The sequence below is a fragment of the Callorhinus ursinus genome, unplaced genomic scaffold (genome assembly GCF_003265705.2).
Source record: "Callorhinus ursinus isolate GAN/ISIS: 27379988/994484 unplaced genomic scaffold, GSC_fseal_2.0 scaffold30, whole genome shotgun sequence".
NCBI classification, from domain to species: domain Eukaryota; kingdom Metazoa; phylum Chordata; class Mammalia; order Carnivora; family Otariidae; genus Callorhinus; species Callorhinus ursinus.
This window is the reverse complement of record NW_027397092.1, coordinates 2,108,521-2,131,236: the sequence shown is the minus strand read 5'-3', so window position 1 is coordinate 2,131,236 and position 22,716 is coordinate 2,108,521. Positions and strand designations below refer to the sequence as shown.

At 39.1% G+C, this 22,716-nt stretch overlaps 1 protein-coding gene across 2 annotated transcripts in view; it reads right to left on the bottom strand.

Moving 5' to 3' along the window:
- The window catches only part of COMMD10 (COMM domain containing 10), a 188,309-nt gene extending 165,649 nt beyond the window's left edge, over nucleotides 1–22,660 (bottom strand). The window contains exons 1-5 of one of the 2 annotated variants that reach the window (XM_073878552.1): nucleotides 22,557–22,660; nucleotides 20,870–20,960; nucleotides 13,837–13,947; nucleotides 11,474–11,629; nucleotides 9,989–10,277 (exon numbers count right to left, since the gene is read on the bottom strand). In XM_073878552.1, the coding sequence (XP_073734653.1) occupies nucleotides 10,155–10,277; nucleotides 11,474–11,629; nucleotides 13,837–13,947; nucleotides 20,870–20,960; nucleotides 22,557–22,597 (522 nt within the window). In that variant the 5' untranslated portion in view covers nucleotides 22,598–22,660 and the 3' untranslated portion in view covers nucleotides 9,989–10,154. Of the gene's footprint in view, nucleotides 1–9,988; nucleotides 10,278–11,473; nucleotides 11,630–13,836; nucleotides 13,948–20,869; nucleotides 20,961–22,556 lie in introns of those variants that run through there. The other variant, XM_025860877.2, reaches the window with a different exon arrangement.
- Between the last annotated feature and the right edge of the window lie 56 nt (nucleotides 22,661–22,716).

Below are 22,716 nucleotides of genomic sequence, written 5' to 3'. Positions count from 1 at the left end.
AGACTATACAGCTTAATAATAATAAATATTTCTCACAGTTCTGGAGGCTGGAAGTCCAAGATCAATGTGCCACCATGGTGGTTTGAGGCCTGCTGACTTCTCTTGGTGTTCTCACATGGCAGAAGGGGGTAAAGCAGCTCTCTCTGGTTTCTTTTATAAGGGCATTAATCCCACTCAGTAGGGATCTGCTCCCATGAACTAATCACCTCCTAAAGGCCCCGCCACCTAATATCATCACCTTGAAGGTTAAGTTTCAACTTACGAATTTTCAGAAGACACAAACATTCAGTCTATAGCACAGGGATATACTTTAACAACATCTGTGTAAATCCTTGTCATTGAAAAACTACAAAAGTTACTGGAATAAACTGAAGAAGGTACCAGTATATGGAGATATACCATGTTCATGAACTGAAAGGCTTAATATTGTTACAATGTCAGTTCCAGCAAAAGTGATCTACAGATTTAGGACAATCCAATGAACTACCCGGCAGGCACTTTCTATAGAAATTGACAAGCTGATTCTAAAATTTAAATGGAATGGCAATGACATAAAAGAGCCAGAGCAGTTTTCTTTTTTTTTTTTTTTAGTTTGGAAAAGCTACACTACCAAACTTCAAGATTTATTATAAAGCCACAGCAATAAAGATAATGCACCACTGGCAAAAGAACAGAAATGCAGACCCATCAGTTGATTCTTTTTTTTTTTTTAAAGATTTTATTTATTCATTCATGAGAGACAGAGGGAGAGAGAGAGAGAGAGAAGCAGAGGGAGAAACAGGCTCCCAAGGAGCAGGGAGCCCGATGCGGGACTCGATCCCAGGACCCTGGGATCATGACCTGAGCCGAAGGCAGACGCTTAACCATCTGAGCCACCCAGGCGCCCTCATCAGTTGATTCTGACAAAGATGCCAAGGTAAATGATGCTGGAACAACTAGCTATCTAAACAGAAAGAAAATGAACAACAACCCCTTCCTAACACCAAACACGAAATGAACTCAAAATGCATCACAGACCTAAATGTAAGTGCTGAAACCATCAAACTTCTAGAAGAAAACACAAAAGAAAATCTTTGTGATCCTGGGATAGGCAAAGATATTTGATGGAACATTAAAAGCATTAACCATAAAAGAAAAAAATTATAAACTGGACTTCACCAAAATCAGAAATTCTGTTCTTCAAATAGCACCATTAAGAAAAAGGAAAGGCAAGCCACAGACTGATAAAATAGTCACAATACATACACTGACAAAGGACTTGTATCCAAACTATATCAAGGATTCTTATCACTCAGTAAGAGTAAGACAAAGAAATCTATACAAAAATGGGCGAAGATTTGAACAGGTCATTCACAAAGGAAGATACACAAATGGCCAATAAACACATAAAAAGATATTCAACATCTTTACGTCCACTATCCTTACACCTATCAGAAGGACTAAAATTTAAAAGATTGGCAATCCCAAGTGTTGACCAATATGTGAAAAAATGACTGGCTGGAATGTAAACTAGTAAAACCAGTTTGAAAACTGTTTGGTAGTTACAGCTACCCAATCAATCCACCACTAAGTAAGAAATGAAAAGATATGTCCAGGGCGCCTGGGTGGCTAAGTCAGTTAAGCGTCTGCCTTCAGCTCAGGTCATGATCTCAGGGTCCTGGGACTGAGCCCCACCTGGGGCTCCCTGCTCAGCAGGGAGTCGCCTTCTCCCTCTCCCCCTGCTTGTGCACTCTCTTTCTCTCAAATAAGTAAAATCTTAAAAAGAAAAGATACGTCCATACAACGATGTAAACATGAACATTAACAGATTTATTCAAAACAGCCAAACACCAGAAACAGCCCAAACATCCATTAGCAGATCAAAGGACAAACTGTGATATATCCACGTGATAGAATATTACTCCACACTAAAAAAGCACAAACTAACACATAGAATAATATGGATGAACCTCAAAATCTGACTCAGTGGTAGAAGCCAGATAGAAAAAAGTACATCTGTCTGATTCTATTCATACAAAATCTTAGAAAATGCAGTTTATAGGGAGAGAAAGCAGATCAGTGGTTTCCTTGGGCCCGGGTTAGGGGAGAAAGGGACTTCCAAGGGGCGTGAGGGAACTTTTGAAGGTGATGAAAATGCCCTGTGTTTTGATGATGGGAGTGATCTCCTGAGTGCACATGTATCAAAATTCCTCAAACTGTACAATTTAAAAGAAAGCAGTTTACACTATGTAAATTATAATGTAGTAACATTATGTTTAAAAGATACAGTGTACTAAAGGTTATAATAGAAGAATATACAGATGCAATGGGAGCACATGTCCAGCTGCCCACTCCCACCACCCTCTTTGTCATCATCTAGTCATTGGCAAGAACGGGGGTCAATAAGCCTCCAAGGACCAAACCATACAACTGCTTGCATCCTATTGAAAGAATCCTCAGTTGTGACATCTCTAAGTACATGAAGACAATGCCAGGACCTCAGAGATGACTATTATGCAATATAATATCCATATTACACAGATGTGAGTATATGACAATGTATCACAAAGATGCAGATAAATGTCTTGAATTAATACTGGAGTTACCCTGCACCCAGGTGATGGCCCATCTCGACAAAACATACTGCATAAATCATACCACACAGGGCTACACATTAGGCAATCTCCAGAAGACATCAAAAATCCAAAAGTGACTAAACCAAGGCCCTTCTTTAATGCTGATGCTACACCAAATCATGTTAAGAGGTACAAATGCTTGATTACAAATATCACAACTTAGGGATACTCCCTAACCTATATCCTTAAGTTCAGATGCCACAAAAGTCAACCTAGTTCTCACTGCTAGGGTGGCATGGAACTTCATTATACTTTTGACTCACCGACATGGCCAAAATACCTAATCATGGTCTTCACAACCAAGCTGTAAAGTGATGAGGGAAAACATCAATGAACCATCCTCCAAACTGTTGGCCCCCACTGCCTACTAAGAACATATGAAAATGATAACACAAGTTTGAGGACACTGAAATGTCATTCAACTAATGTTCTCACAATTGGCAACACTCTGAAAAAGTACATAAACTCGATTTAGCGATCTTTGAATACTATGCACATAATGAGTAATTTTGCTAACAGCACAATTTTTGGCGTTAGTAAAATCTTTATTTAATTTGTTAATGGTTCTGGCTTTAGGCAATTATTTATAAAGCAGAGAACACACTTCTGTTTCAAATAAGACTGATTAAGGGTCTCTTAGATCTAAAGCTCTTTAAATTGATTCCAGCAATACAGCTAATGACATCACCTTGTTTTCCTGGAGAATCTCCATTTCAAGCTAAAGCCATTCTTCTGTGGAAAAAATGTAAATGGTTGAGTCAAGTATTCCAGCAAAATTCAAGAGCCATGAAATAAATGAACCACAAAAGGTTTGAAGTACAACCAAAGAGAAAACACAAAAGAATACTGGGAGGGGTGCCCAGCAACTCAGTCAGAAGAGCGTGCAACTCTTGATCTCAGGATTGTGAGTTCGAGCCCCACGCTGGGGATACAGATTACTTAAAATAAATAAATAAACTTAAAAAAAAAGAATACTAGGAAATATGGGCTCCCAGGTGGCTCAGTCGGTTGAGTGTCTAACTCTTGGTTTCAGCTCAGGTCATGATCTCAGGGTCATGGGATTGAGCCCCGTGACAGACTCCACGCTCAGCGTGGCGTTTACTTCAGATTCTCTCTCTTCCTTTCCCTCTGCCCCTTCCCCTACTCGTGCTCTCCCTCTCTCTCTCTAAATAAATTCTTAAAAATAAATAAATAAATACTAGGAAATAAAAAAATATACTCCATACCCCCTTATTTGTTCTTTCTCCAATAAATACAAATATCCTTCTTTATAAGAAAGCCTAATAAACTACACTTCAAAATAGCACAATTTGTAAAGCAGACATATTGTGCATTTACTCATTCAACAACTATTAATTAAGAACCCACTATCCCTCAAGGGCTAATTAAAGTAATAGAAATACAATAGTGAACAATTGCTCTTGTAGAGCTTACAGTTTAGTAAAAGAGACAGAAAATTTAAAAAATAAACAAAATATGTAACGTGCCAGATGGGAATAAATATTATGTTAAAAAAAATGAACAAAGTACCATAGAGACATGTGGGCCTTTTTCACTATTATGATCAGAGCAAGACTCAATGACAAATGTGACATTAGAACAAAGAGCTGAAAAAAGGGAGCCAGCCATAAAAACCTCCAGGAGAAGTGCTTCTGAAGTAAAGAGATTGGATGTGACCAAAGTCAGGCAGGAGAAGGAGGTTAAAAGGTGAAAGTCAACAAGATTAAGGTAGTGGACTGAGGAGGTTATAGATCATGAGGAAACTTAAAAGCAATCGTAAGAAATTTGACTTCTATTGTAAAACGCATGGAAAGCCTTTGGTGGATTTGGAACAAAGTGGGGATAGAATAAGATTTAGAATTTTAAAAAATCACCTTTGTGGGGCACCTGGGTGGCTCAGATGGTTAAGTGTCTGCCTTTGGCTCAGATCATGATCTCCAGGTTCTGGGATCGAGCCCTTCATCTGGCTCCCTGCTCAGTGGGGAGCCTGCTTCTCCCTCTCCCTCTGCTTCCCCTCCCTGCTTGTACTCTGTCTCTCTCTCTCTCAAATGAATAAATAAGATCTTTAAAAAAAATTAAATTTAATTTAAAAATCACTTAGAGTTCTTAATCTGATAATGGTAGGGAACAGTTTATATCATATTACACTCTTCAAAAAATAAAAATTATAACCACTAGACAAAATATTTTATTCTTTTATCATTTTTTAGAGAGTAGGGGAGGGGCAGAGGGCAAGGGAGAGAGCGAATCCTGAAGCTGCAGAGCCCGACATGGGGCTTGATCTTACGACCCTGAGAGATCACGACCTGAGCCGAAATCAAGAGCCAGATGCTTAACCAACTGAGCCGCCCAGGCACCGCTAGACAAAATATTTTAAAAACAATGATTTGAGAGCATTGGAGAACAACTTAAAGCAGACAGGAGTTAAGGGAATTCAACTCACTTAGGACGGGAACCACACAAGGCTGACAGATTCACATTTATATGAGTTTCCCCAATCCATGAAGCATGGGTTGCTCAAAAAAAGAGAAAGCCTCAGATTTGGCTCAACGGGTCAGCAAACCCATTCAGTGGTACTGACCCAAGAAAATATATGTCCACAAAAAAACTTGTACACAAATGTTCACAACAGCCTTATTCACAATAGCCAGAAATGGAAACAACCCAAAGGTCCATCAACAGGAGTATGGATAAACAAATTGTGATATTTTTATAGGATGAACTACTACAAAAAAAAAAAAAAAAAAAAAAAAAAATGATGGATACAAGTAACAACATGAATGAATCCAAAAAAATATTATGTTAAGAGATATGAGTCAGACATATTTATTTGAGTCCATTTACATTGAATCCAAGAAGAGACAAAACCAATCTACAGTGATAGAAAGTGAGGGCAAGAGTGGAGGAATCAACACGAGGCATTTTCCAGGCTATGAAAATTTTCTTTATTTTGTTATGCATGGTGATGAAATGGGTGTACATAATTTCTGAACTCATAAACTGAACTCTTAAAATCTGTGCTAAATTTTACTACAGGTAAATTATATTTCAATAAAAGACAATAAATAAATCTAGCAGCATTTAAACCTCATAAACATTTATATTCAGTCAATCCCAGCACATGGAAAAAATATGCCTTTCACTTGATTCATAACATGCCAACAACTAAAGTAACAACAGAGGCAGAAATTTGACTTGCATGTGGGATATAATTACAACAAAATACCTTTCCTATAAATGCAGATGACAATGTTAAGAAGTATTTATATCTTGAAGAAGTGTTCAAATACATATTCCCAGCTATATACTGTGTTTCAAGATTCAGCCACAGGAAGTATGCTTTTCCTGCCCTCTTTATATAAAGCTATTCATCCATCCTTAGAATTCCAAAAGAAATAAAATAATATGGATATTAAAGAAAATGCTAAAGCAAAATAATACAGTAAATTTTACAAATATCAAATCCAAATGTCTAATTTCTTATACTCCACACAAAAAACAGGTATTTAACAATAATTAAAGCAAACAATTAGCGTTACACTTAATAAAGTAAATTGTACTATAATGGCTTAAAGGGGATATATTTTTAAGAATGTTATAGGAGGGCGCCTGGGTGGCTGTCATTAAGCGTCTGCCTTTGGCTCAGGTCGTGATCCCAGGGTCCTGGGATCGAGTCCCGCATCGGCTCCCTGCTCAGCGGGAGGCCTGCTTCTCCCTCTCCCACTCCCCCTGCTTGTGTTCCTGCTCTCTCTATCTCTCTCTGTCAAATAAATAAATAAAATTTAAAAAATAAAAATAAAAAAGAATGTTATAGGAACAGGGCGCCTGGGTGGCTCAGTCGGTTGAGCGTCTGCCTTCAGCTCAGGTTGTGATCCCACAGTCCTGGGATCAAGCCCCACATTGGTCTCCCTGCTCTGCTGGGAGCCTGCTTCTCCCTCTCCCTCTGCCTATCTCTCTCTCTTGGTCTCTCATGAATAAATAAATAAAATCTTAAAAAAAAAAAAAAAGAATGTTATAGGAACATTATGATCTTAGAAACATTAGCTATCCACTTTTAAATGGAAATTTCTTAAGAACCTGCAGGAAGATATGATGAAATTTCATTAGTATACAATGAAATGAGTAAATATTATGAATAAATTTGCCACATAATTGGTAATGTTAAGAACACTCTTAATAGGACAAATTGACAGTAAGCCTACTTCAAACAAATTTAAGTGTCAAATATATATTTTAAAACTCCCTAACAAAAATATAAGTGCATCTTAAGAAAAAGAGCAGGCTACTAAGAGTGCTTAAAATACGCCCCACATCTATTTCTCATCATCATATCTGTTACTGAGGAGCAGAGTTAATTCGGAATGTAAAATTATTTGAGGGGGATTATATCATTAATATAAAAATATTCTTTACTATCACAGGACACAGAAAAACCATGCAGCTAACACCTAGGTGTTACAGCTTAATGGCTTAGAACCAGGATTATTTGTGCCAAATCCCAGCTCTGCCACTTCAAGGTCTCAGAAAATAGACAAATCCGTCAATAATTTCTGAAAGGTAAGTTTTTACGTTTAGGAATATATGTAGGAGAACTCTGAACAGAATTTTAGGAGTAAAACTGAATAAAGGATTTAAGATCGGTCCGAAGGGAAATTCACAATTTAATAAATGTTGTAACAGAGGCATTATAACAAAAAGGAACAGAAAGCCCTGTTAAGAGGATACTGCTGACACAGGCAACGCCGATAAGAGGGAAGAAAACAAAATGCGAATGAGTAGTGGTGACATTTCAGTCACAAGTCTCCAGAGAGATTAAGATGAAGTACATTAAAAAAAAAAAAAAGATGGGGTAAGACTTTACAATCCCTTCAATCATTCAATCATATCTGGCAAAAAGCTACCACTGAGATCAGTTTTCAATCTGTCTCTCACTTACTGGACCTAAACAATAAAAGATGAACCGGGGTGTTTTTAAAAATGAAATTAAAAATAAGCACCTGTGATTTTTAACGTATTACTTAACTGAATCTGACTCTTTGAATTGAGATTTATTACCCAAAGATGTACCACTGCAAGCGCTGCATGGGGAGTTCAGGCGAGTGAGCCCCTAAATCACCCAAAACAACAGTCACTGTAAATACACCTTTGGTTCATTACCTAAGAAGTCTCTGCCATCTACGTTTGTTGCAATTTAAATGACGGGCTCTATTTTCACACATTGCCTAAAGACTTATCAGAGCCAAAAAGGAAGACAGCATTCCAGCTGCTGGAGGCAGCATGATTTAAAAGGAACAAGGCTTCAGAAACTGATGTGATTCTCATGTCAGCTTCACCACAGACCACTTGGGGGGGACATGGTAAAGTTACACTTTATAAGGTCTTTTCTTCTTCCTTTTCAAAGATATCGTACATACACACAAAACTATGTAAACCAGCCTGCACACAAAAAAATTGTGCCTGACACAGGAAAACTGTGGAGCTAACATCTAAGTGGAAATACCCTATGATGGCACAGGAGTGTGATGACTGTGTCAAATCTCAGCTCCACCACCCACTTAGCTGTATGACCCTGAACCAGTTATTTAATCCCTCTAAGCCCCAATTTTATTTTCCACACAAACTATGACTATTAAAAGATTTTACAAGATGCAAAGCACAATAAACACATGAAATGTTTGCTGTGACCTTAAGGAAGAAGAACAAAGCTGGAGGTATCACACTTCCAGATTTCAAGATACACTGCAAAGCTGTGGTAACCAAAACAGGATGGTACCGGCACAAACACACACACAGAGATCAACAGAACAGAAGAGAGAGCCCAGAGAGAAACCCACGCTTATATGGTCAATTAATCTATGACAAAGGAGGCAAGAATAGACAATAGGGAACAGACAGTGTCTTCAATAAATATGGAGACAAGCAAGCTGGACAGCAACATGCAGAAGAATGAAAGTGGACCACTTTCTTAGACCACACACAAAATTAAACTCAAAATGCATTAAAGACCTAAATGTGAAACATGAAACCATAAAATTTCTAGAAGAAAACACAGCCAGTAAACTTCTTTGACATCAGCCACGGCAATATTTTTTTTAGATGTGTCTCTTCAGGCAAGGGAAACAAAAGCAAAAATAAACTACTGGGCTCCCTGTCCAGGGTGGGGTCTGCTGCTCTCTCTCTGCCCCTCTCTCTCTCTCCCTCTGCCCCTAACCCTGCTCATGCTCGCTCACTCACTCACTCTCTCTCAAAATATAATAAAATCTTTTTTTCAATTAATTAATTATTGGAAACAAGGCAGGATGTTTGGGTTTATGAGTCCTACGTAACATCATATTAAAAGTCCTACTTAGTGCAATAGGGCAAATAAAAACAATAAAAAGCTCAACAAAACAAATAAAAACTGAACAGACTGGAAAAGAAGAAATGAACTGTCTCTATTCATGGACAACATAACTATCTATAAAGAAAATCACAAGGAATCCACAAAAAAACTGCTATGACTAATTAACAAGTTTACCAAGGTCATAGAATACAAGGTCAATATACAAAAATCAATTGTGCTTCTACATACTAGCAATAAACAATTAAAAACCAAAATTTTAAAAAGAGTACCATTTACAACAACTCCAAAAACAAGAAATTTTTAGGCACAAGTCTAACAAATTATGTGCAGGATCTGTATGCTGAAAAATGAACAAAACTGATATAAGAAATCAAAGAGAACCTCAATAAATGGAGAGTTAAATCAATACTCAGTACTCCTAAGAAGCCATTTCTCCCCAAAATGATCTATAACTATATAAGTTAAACATAATCTCGATCAAACTCCCAGCCGTATTTTTTTGTAGATCTAGAAAAGCTGCTTTTCAAATTTATATGAAAAGTCAAAGAAACTAGAATATGCAAAAACAATTATGAAAAAAGACCCAAAGTTAGCCGACTTACAATACCTGATCTGACAGCTTACTACAAAGGTACAGTAATTAAGGAAGTAGGATATTGGCATAGACACAGAGCTCAATGGAACCAAACACAGAGTCCAGACAAATACATCAAATGATTTTTGACAAAGGGGCCAAGGCAATTCAGTGACAAAAGGATGTTATCAACAAATTATGCTGCACATGTATAAACGAACATCTAAAATGAACATCTCTATGCAGAAAAAAAGGAAACTTAATCTGCACCTTACACAAAATTACTCAAAATGGATCTTAGAGCTAAATGTAAAACACAAACCTTTAAAAAAGAAGAAAACAAAAGAGAAAATCTTCATGACATTGCATTAGGCTATAAATTCTTAAGATACAAAACCAAAAGCAGGATCGATAAAAGAAATTAACTGATAAGTCAAACTTCACCAGAATTAAAAGCTTTTATTCTGCAAAAGCCACTGTCAAGAAAATAAAAAGGAAAGCTATGGACAAGGAGAAAATATCTGCAAACCCCACTGGAGAAAGGACACATGCCCAGAAGACATAAAGAACCCAAAAAGTCTGGGCACCTGGGTGGCTCAGTTGTTAAGCGTCTGCCTTCGGCTCAGGTCATGATCCCGGGGTCCTGGGATCGAGCCCCACATCGGGCTCCCTGCTCCACAGGAGGCCTGCTTCTCCCTCTCCCACTCCCCCTGCTTGTGTTCCCTCTCTCGCTGTGTCTCTCTCTCTGTCAAATAAATAAATAAAATCTTAAAAAAAAAAAAAAGAACTCAAAGAGTCAACAGAAGGAAAACAAACACCCTCCCCACATTTTAACAACCCAGAACAAAAACATTCCATGCATTTTCATATGCTAGGATTTAAACCTGAGACTATCCTTTAGATTACTATCATGGAACTTCCTTATCTGTCATAGTGTGGCAATAACAGGCAAAAGATCTGAACAGACGTTTTACCTGTGAAGATATGTGGAGACAAGTAAGCACATAAAAAGATCATACACATAATCTGTTATTAGGAAAACACAAATTAAAAACACGAAATACCATTACAAACCTTAGTAGAATAGCTTTGATAAAAGCCACTGACAATACCAAGTGCTGACGGGGAACAGGCACTCCCACAGATGCTGGGGAGAATGCACAGTAATACCAACCCTTCACAAATCCTTACAGGAAATCAGAGGAGAGAGAACACTTCCCAGCTGGTTTTGCTATGCCAGTTTTACCCTGATCCCACCAAAAACATCACCAGGAAACCACAGACTGATCTCTCTCATGAACACAGATGGAAAAATTTTTTACAAAATATTAGCAAGTCAAATAGCAACATATAAAAAGGATGATACTCCACATGCAAGTGACACTGATCCCAGGAATACAGAGTGGGTTGTAAACCTGAAAATCAGTTATGTGATAGAACCTACTAAGAGAAAAAGGTCAAAAACTCTATGATCCTCTTAACCTCCACTAACTAAAGGTTACTAAAGAGCTTGGAAATGCTGTTGTTATTTTATATTTGTCCCACAGTGTTCACTTTGTTCACTAACTGCTGCTCAAGAAATACTGAGTACGTTCTGCTAGGCACTGACACAGACACACAAAAACAAAATAATCCCATGATCTCACACACGGGTACACAGTTAACAAGAAAAACCAACTCTGCCCCAGTACTCAGAAACACAAAAAAAGGACCGTCTCATTCCTATTCTGAAGTCACAGAGGCAAATTTTAAACTGGCAACTAAAACTAAATCACACTGTGGTTGCCAATGTGTTCTGGAAATAATTTTATAGGAATACTGTATCTACTCTTTCTTTTTCCCGACTACCTCTCTACAAAACATTACCACCTTTAAAACCCTTACGGTACAACGTTTGCCATTCTTACTGAAAAACATCGGGGACGTAAGAGAATCCCATACCTTGTGGGGCGCAAGAATCCTCTGCCTGAACTTTTCAACAGTTTCTTGACCCATAGAAGACCAAGCATTGCCAAACGCTTCTGCTTTGTCCGGTCTGAGATGAAGGGCTTCTAACTGCTGCTGCAAAGCGGCCGGCTTCACGGTGTGATACACCGCCTATGCGAGAGAAGGAGAGCGAGCACATGTAGCCCCAGTATTGGATTGTAACCAAACACAAAATGATTTTTAAATGATTTAAATCAAAAGAATAGCACCTATTTCTACTGTAGATTTTTTTTTTTATTTTAGCAATAATGATACACACAAGTGGAAGATGCAGGGCTACCCTTCTCCATTTTTGCCTGTGTTTTAAGTAATCCTAAGACCACTTAATGGAAAAACTTCTTCTCTGCTTTAGCTATGGAAATGGTGCCCTAAGTAAAATATCATCTCCTTATTTCACTTAACGATTTCAAAGAAATGTTTCAGGGCCCCTGAGTGGCTCAGTCGGTTAAGTATCTCCCTTGGGCTCAGGTCATGATCTCAGGGTCGTGGGATGGAGCCCTGTATTGGGCTCCACGTTCAGCAGGGAGTCTGCTTAAGATTCTCTCTCTCCCTCTGCCCACCCCCATGCTCTTTCTCTCTCTCCCAAATAAATAAATCTTTAAAACAAACAAAAAACCAAGAAATGTACCACAAAAATTTTTCCAAGAAGCACTTTCTCAAAACTACCTTCATCTACCAACTTCCTAGGTAATGTATAATAAAATCTTATAAACATTTCCAATAACATCTATTCTTTATTAACATCATTCTGGAACAACCTTCTCGTAAACCCCATGTTGCTCTGTTCTACTTGATTATCCTTTACTACTACTAAAAACTCCCAGGGTTAAGAACAGTAGTCGTCTTTATGATCCACAATGTGTACAAGGCTGTATGGAGTAGATGCCTGGGAGCTTGTCCTCCTACCAGCACCTGTTCACTGGAAGGCTCATGAAGCTACAGTACCATTTAAACTTTTATTTCACAAATATTCTACTAAGTCAACCCTCAGGAATTTACAGAGACCCTGTTTTAAGCGCAGCAATGTGCTAGGTTTATAGAAGATGAGCTAAAGATATGATAGGTCCCTCACAAATTCAAAAGCTAGGGAAGGTTGACACACAGGAAATGATGAAAGACTAACGATGTGCTCCACTCTGACGAGCCAAGGATAAAATTGGGCGCCTGGGTGGCTCAGATGGTTAAACGTCTGCCTTCGGCTCAGGTCATGATCCCAGGGTCCTGGGATCGAGTCCCGCATCGGGCTCCCTGCTCCTTGGGAGCCTGCTTCTCCCTCTGCTTCTCTCTCTCTCCGTCTCTCATGAATGAATAAATAAAAATCTTTAAAAAATTAAAAAAAAGGCATCCAAATTCGGGGAAGACTGCCAAGTATAAGGGTCGTGGCGGCAGTGAGAGATGGGACTTGAACAAAAACAATGCGCTGAACACAGACAAAAGCAAGGGAAGCAAAATGGCGGCTCAGTAGGAAGAACTAGTATGACAAAAGGCCTTTTAATAACTATTTCTCTTCTAAATGTTTTATTTATCATCCTAGTTAAAGAAATCCCCCCAAATCATTGATTAAAGTTCTTAAATAAAAGGTGTTCGTTTCTCCAAGTTATCATACCAAGTAACAACAAATGAAAATGTTTTATACCCGTCTCAAGTCAATGAAGTCTTTTTTTTTTTTTTTAAGATTTTATTTATTTGAGACGGAGAGAGAGAGCATGAGCAGGCGGAAGAGCAGAGGGAGAGGGAGAAGCAGACCCCTGGCTGAGCAGAGAGCCCGATGTGGGACTCAGTCCCAGGACCCTGAGATCATGACCTGAGCTGAAGGCAGACGCTTAACCAACTGAGCCACCCAGACGCCCTCAAGTCAATGAAGTCTTGATTCATGCTGTCAAATACTTTACTCATGCTACTCAACATTCACATTCTTTTGAAGAATGCAATACTGTAGGAAAAAACCCATACATTCGATGTTTTTTTACTACATTAAAATTCTCAATTAGAATATATTCATAGCTTCCATCTGTATACTCTTTTTTTTAAAGATTTTATTTATTTATTTTTTCGAGAGAGAGAATGAGAGAGAGAGAGCATGAGAGGGGGGAGGGTCAGAGGGAGAAGCAGGCTCCCCGCCGAGCAGGGAGCCCGATGTGGGACTCGATCCCGGGACTCCAGGATCATGACCTGAGCTGAAGGCAGTCACTTAACCGACTGAGCCATCCAGGCGCCCTGTATACTTTTTTTAAAGAAATAAAATATTATACCTATCATAGCAGTACAAATTTGCAGTAAACAAACCATGGTTAGGAAGTTCGGGGCACTCAGAATACCTGTTCTAAAATGAACGATATTATTTCAAGAACTAGGCGAAGATCTTGTTTCTCTAGAGAAAATGCAGCCTGAAGTTTTTCTTCTTCTTCTTCACTGAAACTGTTCTCAGCCTACAACACAAAAAGCAAGCTGTTAGCACACGTTCAGGTATTCAAAACTTAGATACTCGACACAAGAGTCCCTGAAAATTCATGTTTTCATACATGGATGAGAAGCAGAAAGAAAAAGTGAATCCAGGGTGAAAGAAACTGATGTGTTTGTAAATTTCAATATCTCAAAATCACAGTACAATTCAGTATTTGGATCATGCCAAATCAAGCTCACTGTAAATAAAAAAAAATACTTTAAGTTCTATGATTTACAGGAGGTGGAAATTAATAGTAAATACCAAAAGAAATGGACATTTAGAAAAAACAATACTAGAAGATAAAACCCCAAAATGTTAACAATAATTAATACTAATGTCCATCTTCCTCAAATATATTTACTGAGTATTTAGTATGTGCTACAGAGAAAGACTGTTCATGTCCTCATGTACACAATACTCTAGTTAGAAAGGCATCTAAAAACAAATAGTTATTCAAGTAATTTTCGTTTTGAGGAGTTCACAAGAGCATCTATAAAGCAGGAAATTAAGTTTTTTATAATTTTAATATGTATTTTCCAAAACTTCCACATTATGCACATTAATTTTATAATCAATATATCAAAGAAGATAGTTAGCCATCTGAGTAGAACCTGTGACTAGTCTCCTTTCTTTCATATCCAAAATAATCTCCTTGATCCAAAGACACTGGTTTTAAAGTAGGAAAAATGTACACTACTAGAACAACTTTAAAATACAAATAACTACTCTATCAACACATACTAAAAACACCTTTCCCTATGGCTGCCTCCGCCTAACAGCAATATGGAGAAATTTCAGAAGTTCCACAAGTCCCTGCCTTGACAGCTTAGGATGATGTACACCTACATGGCTGTTGAACCAAAGCAGCATCGGAACTTCAGCTAGCATATTTTGGGAGGCCAGTCATCAGAACTAACAGCCCCTACTACCTGTTTTATGACTGAGAAAATCATGAACCTAATTTGGCCAAAATGCCTATCACTTACCTCAAGAGCAATGTTTTGACTTAAAAGTTTCAGAATTTCTGTGACTACCATACATCTTCTTGAAATAATGACCTATGGTACCAAAGTTTACCAATATGAGGAATATAATAACAGTATTATGTATATCTATATAATCACTGAACCACATGTTCCATTAAATTCAATGGATATTTATAATTTAACTTCCAAGTTAGTCACTCTGATTCCTTTTAACATACATCAAATAAGCTGCTTTGACAAAATAGTGATAGTGACTGAGCAGGTAGAAAAATAAACTTCAGTGTCCCCAATATGTGTAAGGAAGGGAGATTTTTTAAAAAGATACAGCAAAAAAAAGAGAGAGGGAGACATTCTCAAGATTTTCAAGGGCATTATATTAATAAAGTGGTTTGGAGTGAAGGGGTACAGGGAATATTTATCTTCCCCCATCCACCGGAACACCAGGCATGCAACCTTAAAATAAGGTGGAGCTTAAAATATGGGAGCAAAAGGGCACACAGAGAATACAGCTGTACACAAAATTCCAAACATATAGTCAACACCTTGCTCCAAAAACAACCTTGGGTAGATAAATACCTCTATTTGCTTCCACAAAAGCAGCAATTTCACTTATTTCTGTCTACCAAAAGCAACCCACACATATCTGGGAGTAAAAGAGAAGGTAAAGGAGACACATTCTTTTTTATCCTCTCAATGGGAAAAAATTAAGGCCCACGTTTATAAAATTAGGGAGCAAGTGTCCAAGAAACTTAAATTTTAAAATGAAAAATAAAGGTGCCTCGTTAGCGCAGTAGGTAGCATGTCAGTCTCATAAAATGAAAAATGATTTTTTTCTACATGTTTAAAGAGAGTAGGCCATAAATACACACACACACACACACACACACACACACAAACACAAGCAGAAATGAAAAACAACACATAAAGAATACAAGGTAGTACTACATGGATTCACATGAAATGATCTCTGATAAAAGTGGTAAGTGAAGGAGGTATATGAAAACATACAAACTACACATTCCTATGTGTATGGACGTGTATGCATATCTGTATTTATTAACACATGGAAAAAGATGGAAACATGGAAAAACCAAATTGGTAACAAAGGCTACCTCTGGGAAGGTGTGGTGGTTTTATGATACCTGAAAATTCTTTAGCACTCCTCCCTTCATAAGATGGAGCCTAATTTCTTTCCCTTGAATGTGATCCAGACTTAGTGACTTACTTCTAACAAGAAGAATACAGTAAATGTTGAAGCTATGTGGTATCCCAGGCGAGGTCATAGAAAGGACACACCTCCCTCTCCTGGATCACTGGTTCTAGAAGAAGCCAACCTCCAAGTCGGGAGGAAAGGCTTGAGTAGCAAGGAACTGAGGCCTCCCACCAGGTAGCCATACTAGAAGGAAATCCTCCAACCCCAGCCAAACCTTCAGATTACAGCAGCTCAAACAATATCTGACAGCAACCTCATGAGAACCCTGAGCCAGAACCACCCAGCGGAGCCACTCCTAAATTCCTGACCTACAGGGACTATGAGTATAATAAATGTTTATTGTTTTAAGGTGCTATGTTTTGGGGTAATTTGTCATTCAGCAATAGATAACTAATACAGGGGAGAATTAAGATGGAAGGAGGGCCAAAGTTAGCCAAGGGCACATTTCAGTTTGCCATACTACTTAAATTTCTTAAACAAAAACTTATTCATAAACTATGAAATTTAAAACATGTTATTAAGATGCTTAAATTAAGCAGTCTAAGAATTTTGAACTAGAAGGGCACAAAAAAAGCAAACTAAAAAAATTCATTCTTCCAACTTTTTTTTATTTTTTTTTTGAAGAATTAATTTTCTTAATATGCATGATGAGTGAACTAACCTTAGTTTCACATATAGTAGAAATCAGGTCACATTCCTTAGAAAATGAGAGATGTCCTCTATTCTATGAAGATAGCATATTATCTAAACAATTACAAAAGCAATTAGATTTTAAAAACTCAGAGCAAGGATTCAGAGACAGGCCTGCTGTCCAGAGCCCAAGCTATGACTCACATCCACAGTCATACATACACACAAAGACCTCCATGAAAGAATGCACAGTACTAGTACTCTGCAAATACCATAATTTAAAGTGTATATATGTATATTCTTACCCAATAAAACAATTTGTAAGAAGGCTTTCATCTTATATTAACTACAAAATAAATGTATTTATTAGATAAACCAACCTTTTCTTTTTGGTCCTAATAGGCAGGACAAATGCTCCTTTGTGCACAACTCTCCTGCACATAAGACATTTAAAGTCACGGGCATTAAATGCCAGCAGCAGCCTCCATATGTTGTAACAGCCAAGAAAAATTGAGGCATTTCTATAGGCTGGGGTTCACACTTGTGATTGTCCTTTATGTTATTAACACATAATGAGATTTCGCTGTGTGTCATAATGGGGGAAAAGAGAGGTACCCACAAGTGAATCTATCAAATAAAAGATCTTTTATTTTAAACTTTGAAAGCAATCTTTCTGAAATGTATAGCACCCATTCTAGACTTTCATAAACACAGTATATCGGATTAAACTCATTTCTTATGAGTCAGGTCACAATTATGAGCATCAGAATTCTGTGGTACAGTATCATAAAAAACTCCTAAGGCACACTGATGATTTTTCATTTCAGAAAAAATCCCTCAGATTTCTGGGCATTTCAATTTCTTGTGTCTAATTTTCATAATTCTCCCACTTCATTCCATGATCAGCCATCGATTCCTGAAACTGTCTACATGCCCATCACAGGTGTTTCTTCATCCCCGAGTTGGCTGGGTCTAGTCTGCCATGGCCAGAAATCCAGAAAGCTAATCTTTCAGAATGAGATATACAGCACAGTTAGATCAACAGGCTTTGTGTGATGACCTATAAGTCTTCCCAGTAGAGCAAGGTACATGAGTCTTTTTAATTGCATGAGTTGTGAAAGCCATTTTTTTTTTTAACTCAGAGGCCATAAATTGTTATCTCTAAGTCCTCAGCTATGGAAGTTACTCTGACTTCTGTCAGTGTTTTCCAGTGCAGACTCTATTAGGATGCTGGACAAGGCAATTTGGGCAGGACCATTCCGCACATTGCAAGACATTTAGTTCCTGGGCATTAAATGCCAACAGCAGCCTCCACACATTGTAAAACCCCCCCAAAAAAAACTTCCCGAGTATTTCTATATGCTAGGATGAGCCGGAAGATGACCAGTTCAAAGAGGACTCCCAGACTCATGCTGAGACACATCCATATTCTATACCTCAGCTTACTTTCCGTATGTTTATTCCAATTAGGGAATCCAAGGAACCAGTCTGGATAAAAACAGATATCCTCTGCCCATAAGCAAATTAAAGTGTCAAGCTGATAACATTTAGAACAGCAACCCAATCCCTAAAACTCCTCACCCATCTACCCATGCCAGGTTTCACTGTTCTAAGTCCTCTGCTTGTCTCAAGGCAAAGGCCCACTTAACAGACCAAGAGTACATAAAAGAAAGCTGGCAGACCCTGAATGTCACTGCAAATTTTATTTGGTAAGCACTCTTATCACAATAGGAGCCCCTCTGGAAGAACATTCCCTGAAACTGTCCAGGAAAAAAAAATTTGCACCTTTCCTTTCTTTCTTAGCAGGCAAGTTATCACCTACGTAAGTTTTTGTTCTCAGTTGCTTCAGCTGTCTACAACCTCACCTTCTCATGTCCACTCCCCACTCCTGACAGCATCGCATTTAAGCACCTCTGTGGAATGCTCTGGCCACCCACTTACTCTAAGACAAGACACTAACTTATTCACAGCTCGATTAGATGGAGAGGGTCAAAGACAAACCGCCTATCACAGTTTTCCTACAAATGTCCTATCCTCCCTCACTATAAAGAACAAAAGATGTATCTAAGAGCTTTTTGTCCCATGTTGTTTAATAAGAGTAAGAAGGCAGCCATCAGCTCAGGGAATCAAAGCAGAACTTCTGTAGTGATTGCCTACACCATTCGCTTTTAGACTAATTTATATACTTTTCTGTACTCTTTCCTGAGGTTTACTGTAATGCGTTAAAGGAATGGATTCTGGAAACAGACCTTGGACAAATTATTTAACTGATTTCCATCTCAGTTTCTTCGTGGATAAAGTAAGGATGACAATAGTACCTACTTCCTAAAGTTGCTGTAAGGATCAGATAAATTAATAATACAAAGCCATTAGAACAGTATCGGAGGGAGCAATGTAACTGTGAATCACAAATACCACAAATGCAGCTGCTTTTAGCTTGTTGTGGTAGTTCTTCCTGTCTCTCCATCTGTATCACAGATTCCTTATAGCCAGGAATTTAGAGGACCTGCATTTGTTTTGTGTTTTCCATGCAAGGCAAAGAATTAACTCCAAGAATAGCTCTTGCGCGCCCACTGCATAAGCACCAAGGTATTAGGTATGGGAAATGTAAAGATAATTAAAACATGACACTCAAGGTATTCAAGGTCAGCGAAAGACCTTGTCATCATAAAACAAATACTTTCGATGCAGTACTAAAATGAGGTGACAATGAACTGACTGTTTTAGAAACACAAAAAACAAACTGCTGAGAGCAAGAGGGCCAAATCCTTGAAAGATGCATAGTTTTTTCACTATAGAAGGGAAGACATTGCAGGTAAGGGAGACATAGAGCTGGAAAAGTTCACAGTATGTTCTAGCAAAAGAGCACAGTCCAGTGTGACTGGAGCACTTGCAAAGTGGGAATAATATAGCTTATGGCCATATTATACTGTTATTATAAGGTGATTATAATATAATACAGTGTTAAAGATTTTGAACTTTTTCCCATGGCGCGATGGGAAGTTAATGATGGCTTTAAACACTGTACAGATATGATCAACTGGGGGTTTTTTGTTGGTTTTTTGTTTTTTAGGAAAAAAATATTTGGAGAGATAAATGGACTAGCATTATGAAGCAGCGACAGGAGGGAGAAGACTTTTGGCAGAGACACCAGTTTGAAGGCAGTTACCGTAGTCTATGGCAGGGACGTTAAAGATCTGAACCAGGACTACGAAGAGAACTTGGATTTAAGAGACATGTCAGGGGAAGAAAGGGCTCAGAAGGGGGCTGGCTCCCAGGAAAAAGAAGAGGAAAGGGTCCAGGTTCTCCAGGTGTGCTAAGAAGTGCTGGATCGCTACACTGTACACCCGAAACTAATATTACACTGCATGTTAACTAAGTGGAATTTAAATAAAAACTAAAAAAAGTCCAGGTTCTCATTTAATGGTGATGCCCAGCACCACCAGGCAAGAGCAGTTACTAGTTACTAGGTGCACCATCAACATGTGTTGGAAGGAATTCAATTTTTATAACCTGACTCAGAAGTTAACTTAGAGTAGTGACCGAGCCGTGAATCACTAAACATCAATGTGTCCAAAATAACCACACCCTTGAAATAAAAGTAGAAGAGGCAGATTAAATGAAAGATTAAATACTGGGTGCTGGCAAAACCACAGCATTATTTTAAGAGGAAGAATGAAATCAGAATTTTCCCAAAGCATGTTACACAGAACCTGAGTCCCAAAATATATACCACGATACCACAGTTCCAAGGTCAAACACGTTTGGAAAATCTTGTACCTCATATTCACCCTTAAATATTTACTGTAAAGACTACTATAAAATATACTCTGAAAAAAATATATATAATATATACACTCTGAAAAGTTCCATAACAAAAAAGATTAACTTTAATGAAGAGAGAATTTCCCAAACTTTTGACCATGGGACAATCACAAAATATCCTAGAGAGCCAAGGACACACTGGAGAACACTATACTTCAGAAAAAGTTTTTCAAGTACAAACAAAGAGTTTCAGGGCAATCACAAGAAATCACATGAAAGTATAGAAACTATAGAAATGCAAAAATACAAACCTTCAGGTGAAGTTTTTGAAGAATTCGGGTGAGCAATCGTGGAAATCTTCCTATATCTATTGCATTTATCAGCGACACTGCTTTTTTCATGCTAAATAAATGTGTAAAACAAAATTTTAAAATGAGTTTTCCAAGTGGAACTGTTCCTGCCATAAGTACACTTGTCTACAATTGCTATTGTCTCAAAGGTTCCATTTCGACAACTCTGATTGCTATGAAGAAGAACAGATGATGGCCAGCAGAGGCAGGACATTTCCAAAAGATGCCTCCCAAAAATACTTCTGCATTTGGCAGTTTCTCTTTGGGGGGGGGGGGCAAGGCGAGCTACTAGAGGAAGTTTGCACTCTGTGAGGATCGGCATTAACTCTGCAGTGAATATTCAATACCCACCCAACCCACAGAGGAATTACGGAAAGAATGGCAGGAGGAACGTGACAATGACACCAAAATACAAGGAAAAGAATGCTGCATGGCAGATAACGGAATGTATGTGTGTGTGTGTGTGTGTGTGTGTGTGTGTGTGTGTGTGTATACATATATATATAACACATAAAATCATTTGGGGTAACAGTACACAGTTGTTTTAAAACCGTGATTCAATGGGGTGCCTGGGTGGCTCAGTTGGTTAAGCGACTGCCTTCAGCTCAGGTCATGATCCTGGAGTCCAGGGATCGAGTCCCGCATCGGGCTCCCTGCTCGGCGGGGAGTCTGCTTCTCCCTCTGATCCTCTTCCCTCTCGTGCTTTCTATCTCTCATTCTCTCTCTCCCAAATAAATAAATCAAATCTTAAAAAAAAAAAAACGTGATTCAATGGTAATAATCAACTTTAAATTACACTACTGGTTATGGCTTACTGATGTGGTGAGTGTTAACCAGGACACTGATGTGACGGGAGGAACCGGCCATCAGAACTCAACGCATCCAGAAAGAGGGAAAAACTCTGAAATGACAACTCTCTTCTTCAAGATTCCTGCCCAATTCAGAGACAAGGAAGTTACTTTCCAACTCCAATTATTTACCAGTAGACCTCAGCACTTTTTCCGCATCCGCACACTACCTGCTCTAGTATTTATTTTTCGTGAAATGGGAGTCATTTCTATTTAAATAACCGCATTTTAGGAGAGAACTTTGTATCACCACCCTGGGCAGCCGACCTTACCTACCATAAGCAGAAATGAACTAAAAACAAATAAAATGAAATCAAAAGCCATGTTACCAAATTCTGGCTAGGTACTGTGACCCCCAAACTCCCGGCCTGAGCGCTATTCCAACTGGATTGAAGAGGGATACTGACTCGTGTTAGGGATTAACGACCGTCCGGCGCCCCTGCGAGCCTTTCTCATAACCAGGCCCGAGAGCGAGCCGAAAACAGAGAGAGGGCAGAGCTTTGCACGTGATTCAGCACCACTGCAGGCAGGCCTGGGTTCTCCAGATGCCACACTCTTGGCAACGGTGACACACAGCACACACCGTCCTACCGACCCCGGCGGCCGGGCGCACCGGTGCCGCACGGAGGCGAGCCGCCTACAGGGTGGGACGCCCACAGCGCCCGGCACACCTGCGGGGCCGCACCGCGATTTCGCCAGCCCCGCGCCCACCCCCTCGGCCGGGCCCCGCCTCGGAGCCAAGGCGACAGCCCGCAGAGGCGTCCTGGCGCAGCCCCGCCCGCGCCACCCCTGGCGGCTACCTGGGGCTCTCCGGCAGGATCAGCGCCGCGGCGGCCGCCATCCTCCAAGCTCCCACGCCTGCCGCCGCCGGTCAGCTGTCTCCGGCGCAGCCAATGACGGCAGGCCTACGGAACGGCGGAAGGCCCAAGCCGCGCCGCCGCCGCCGCCGCCGCCGCCGCC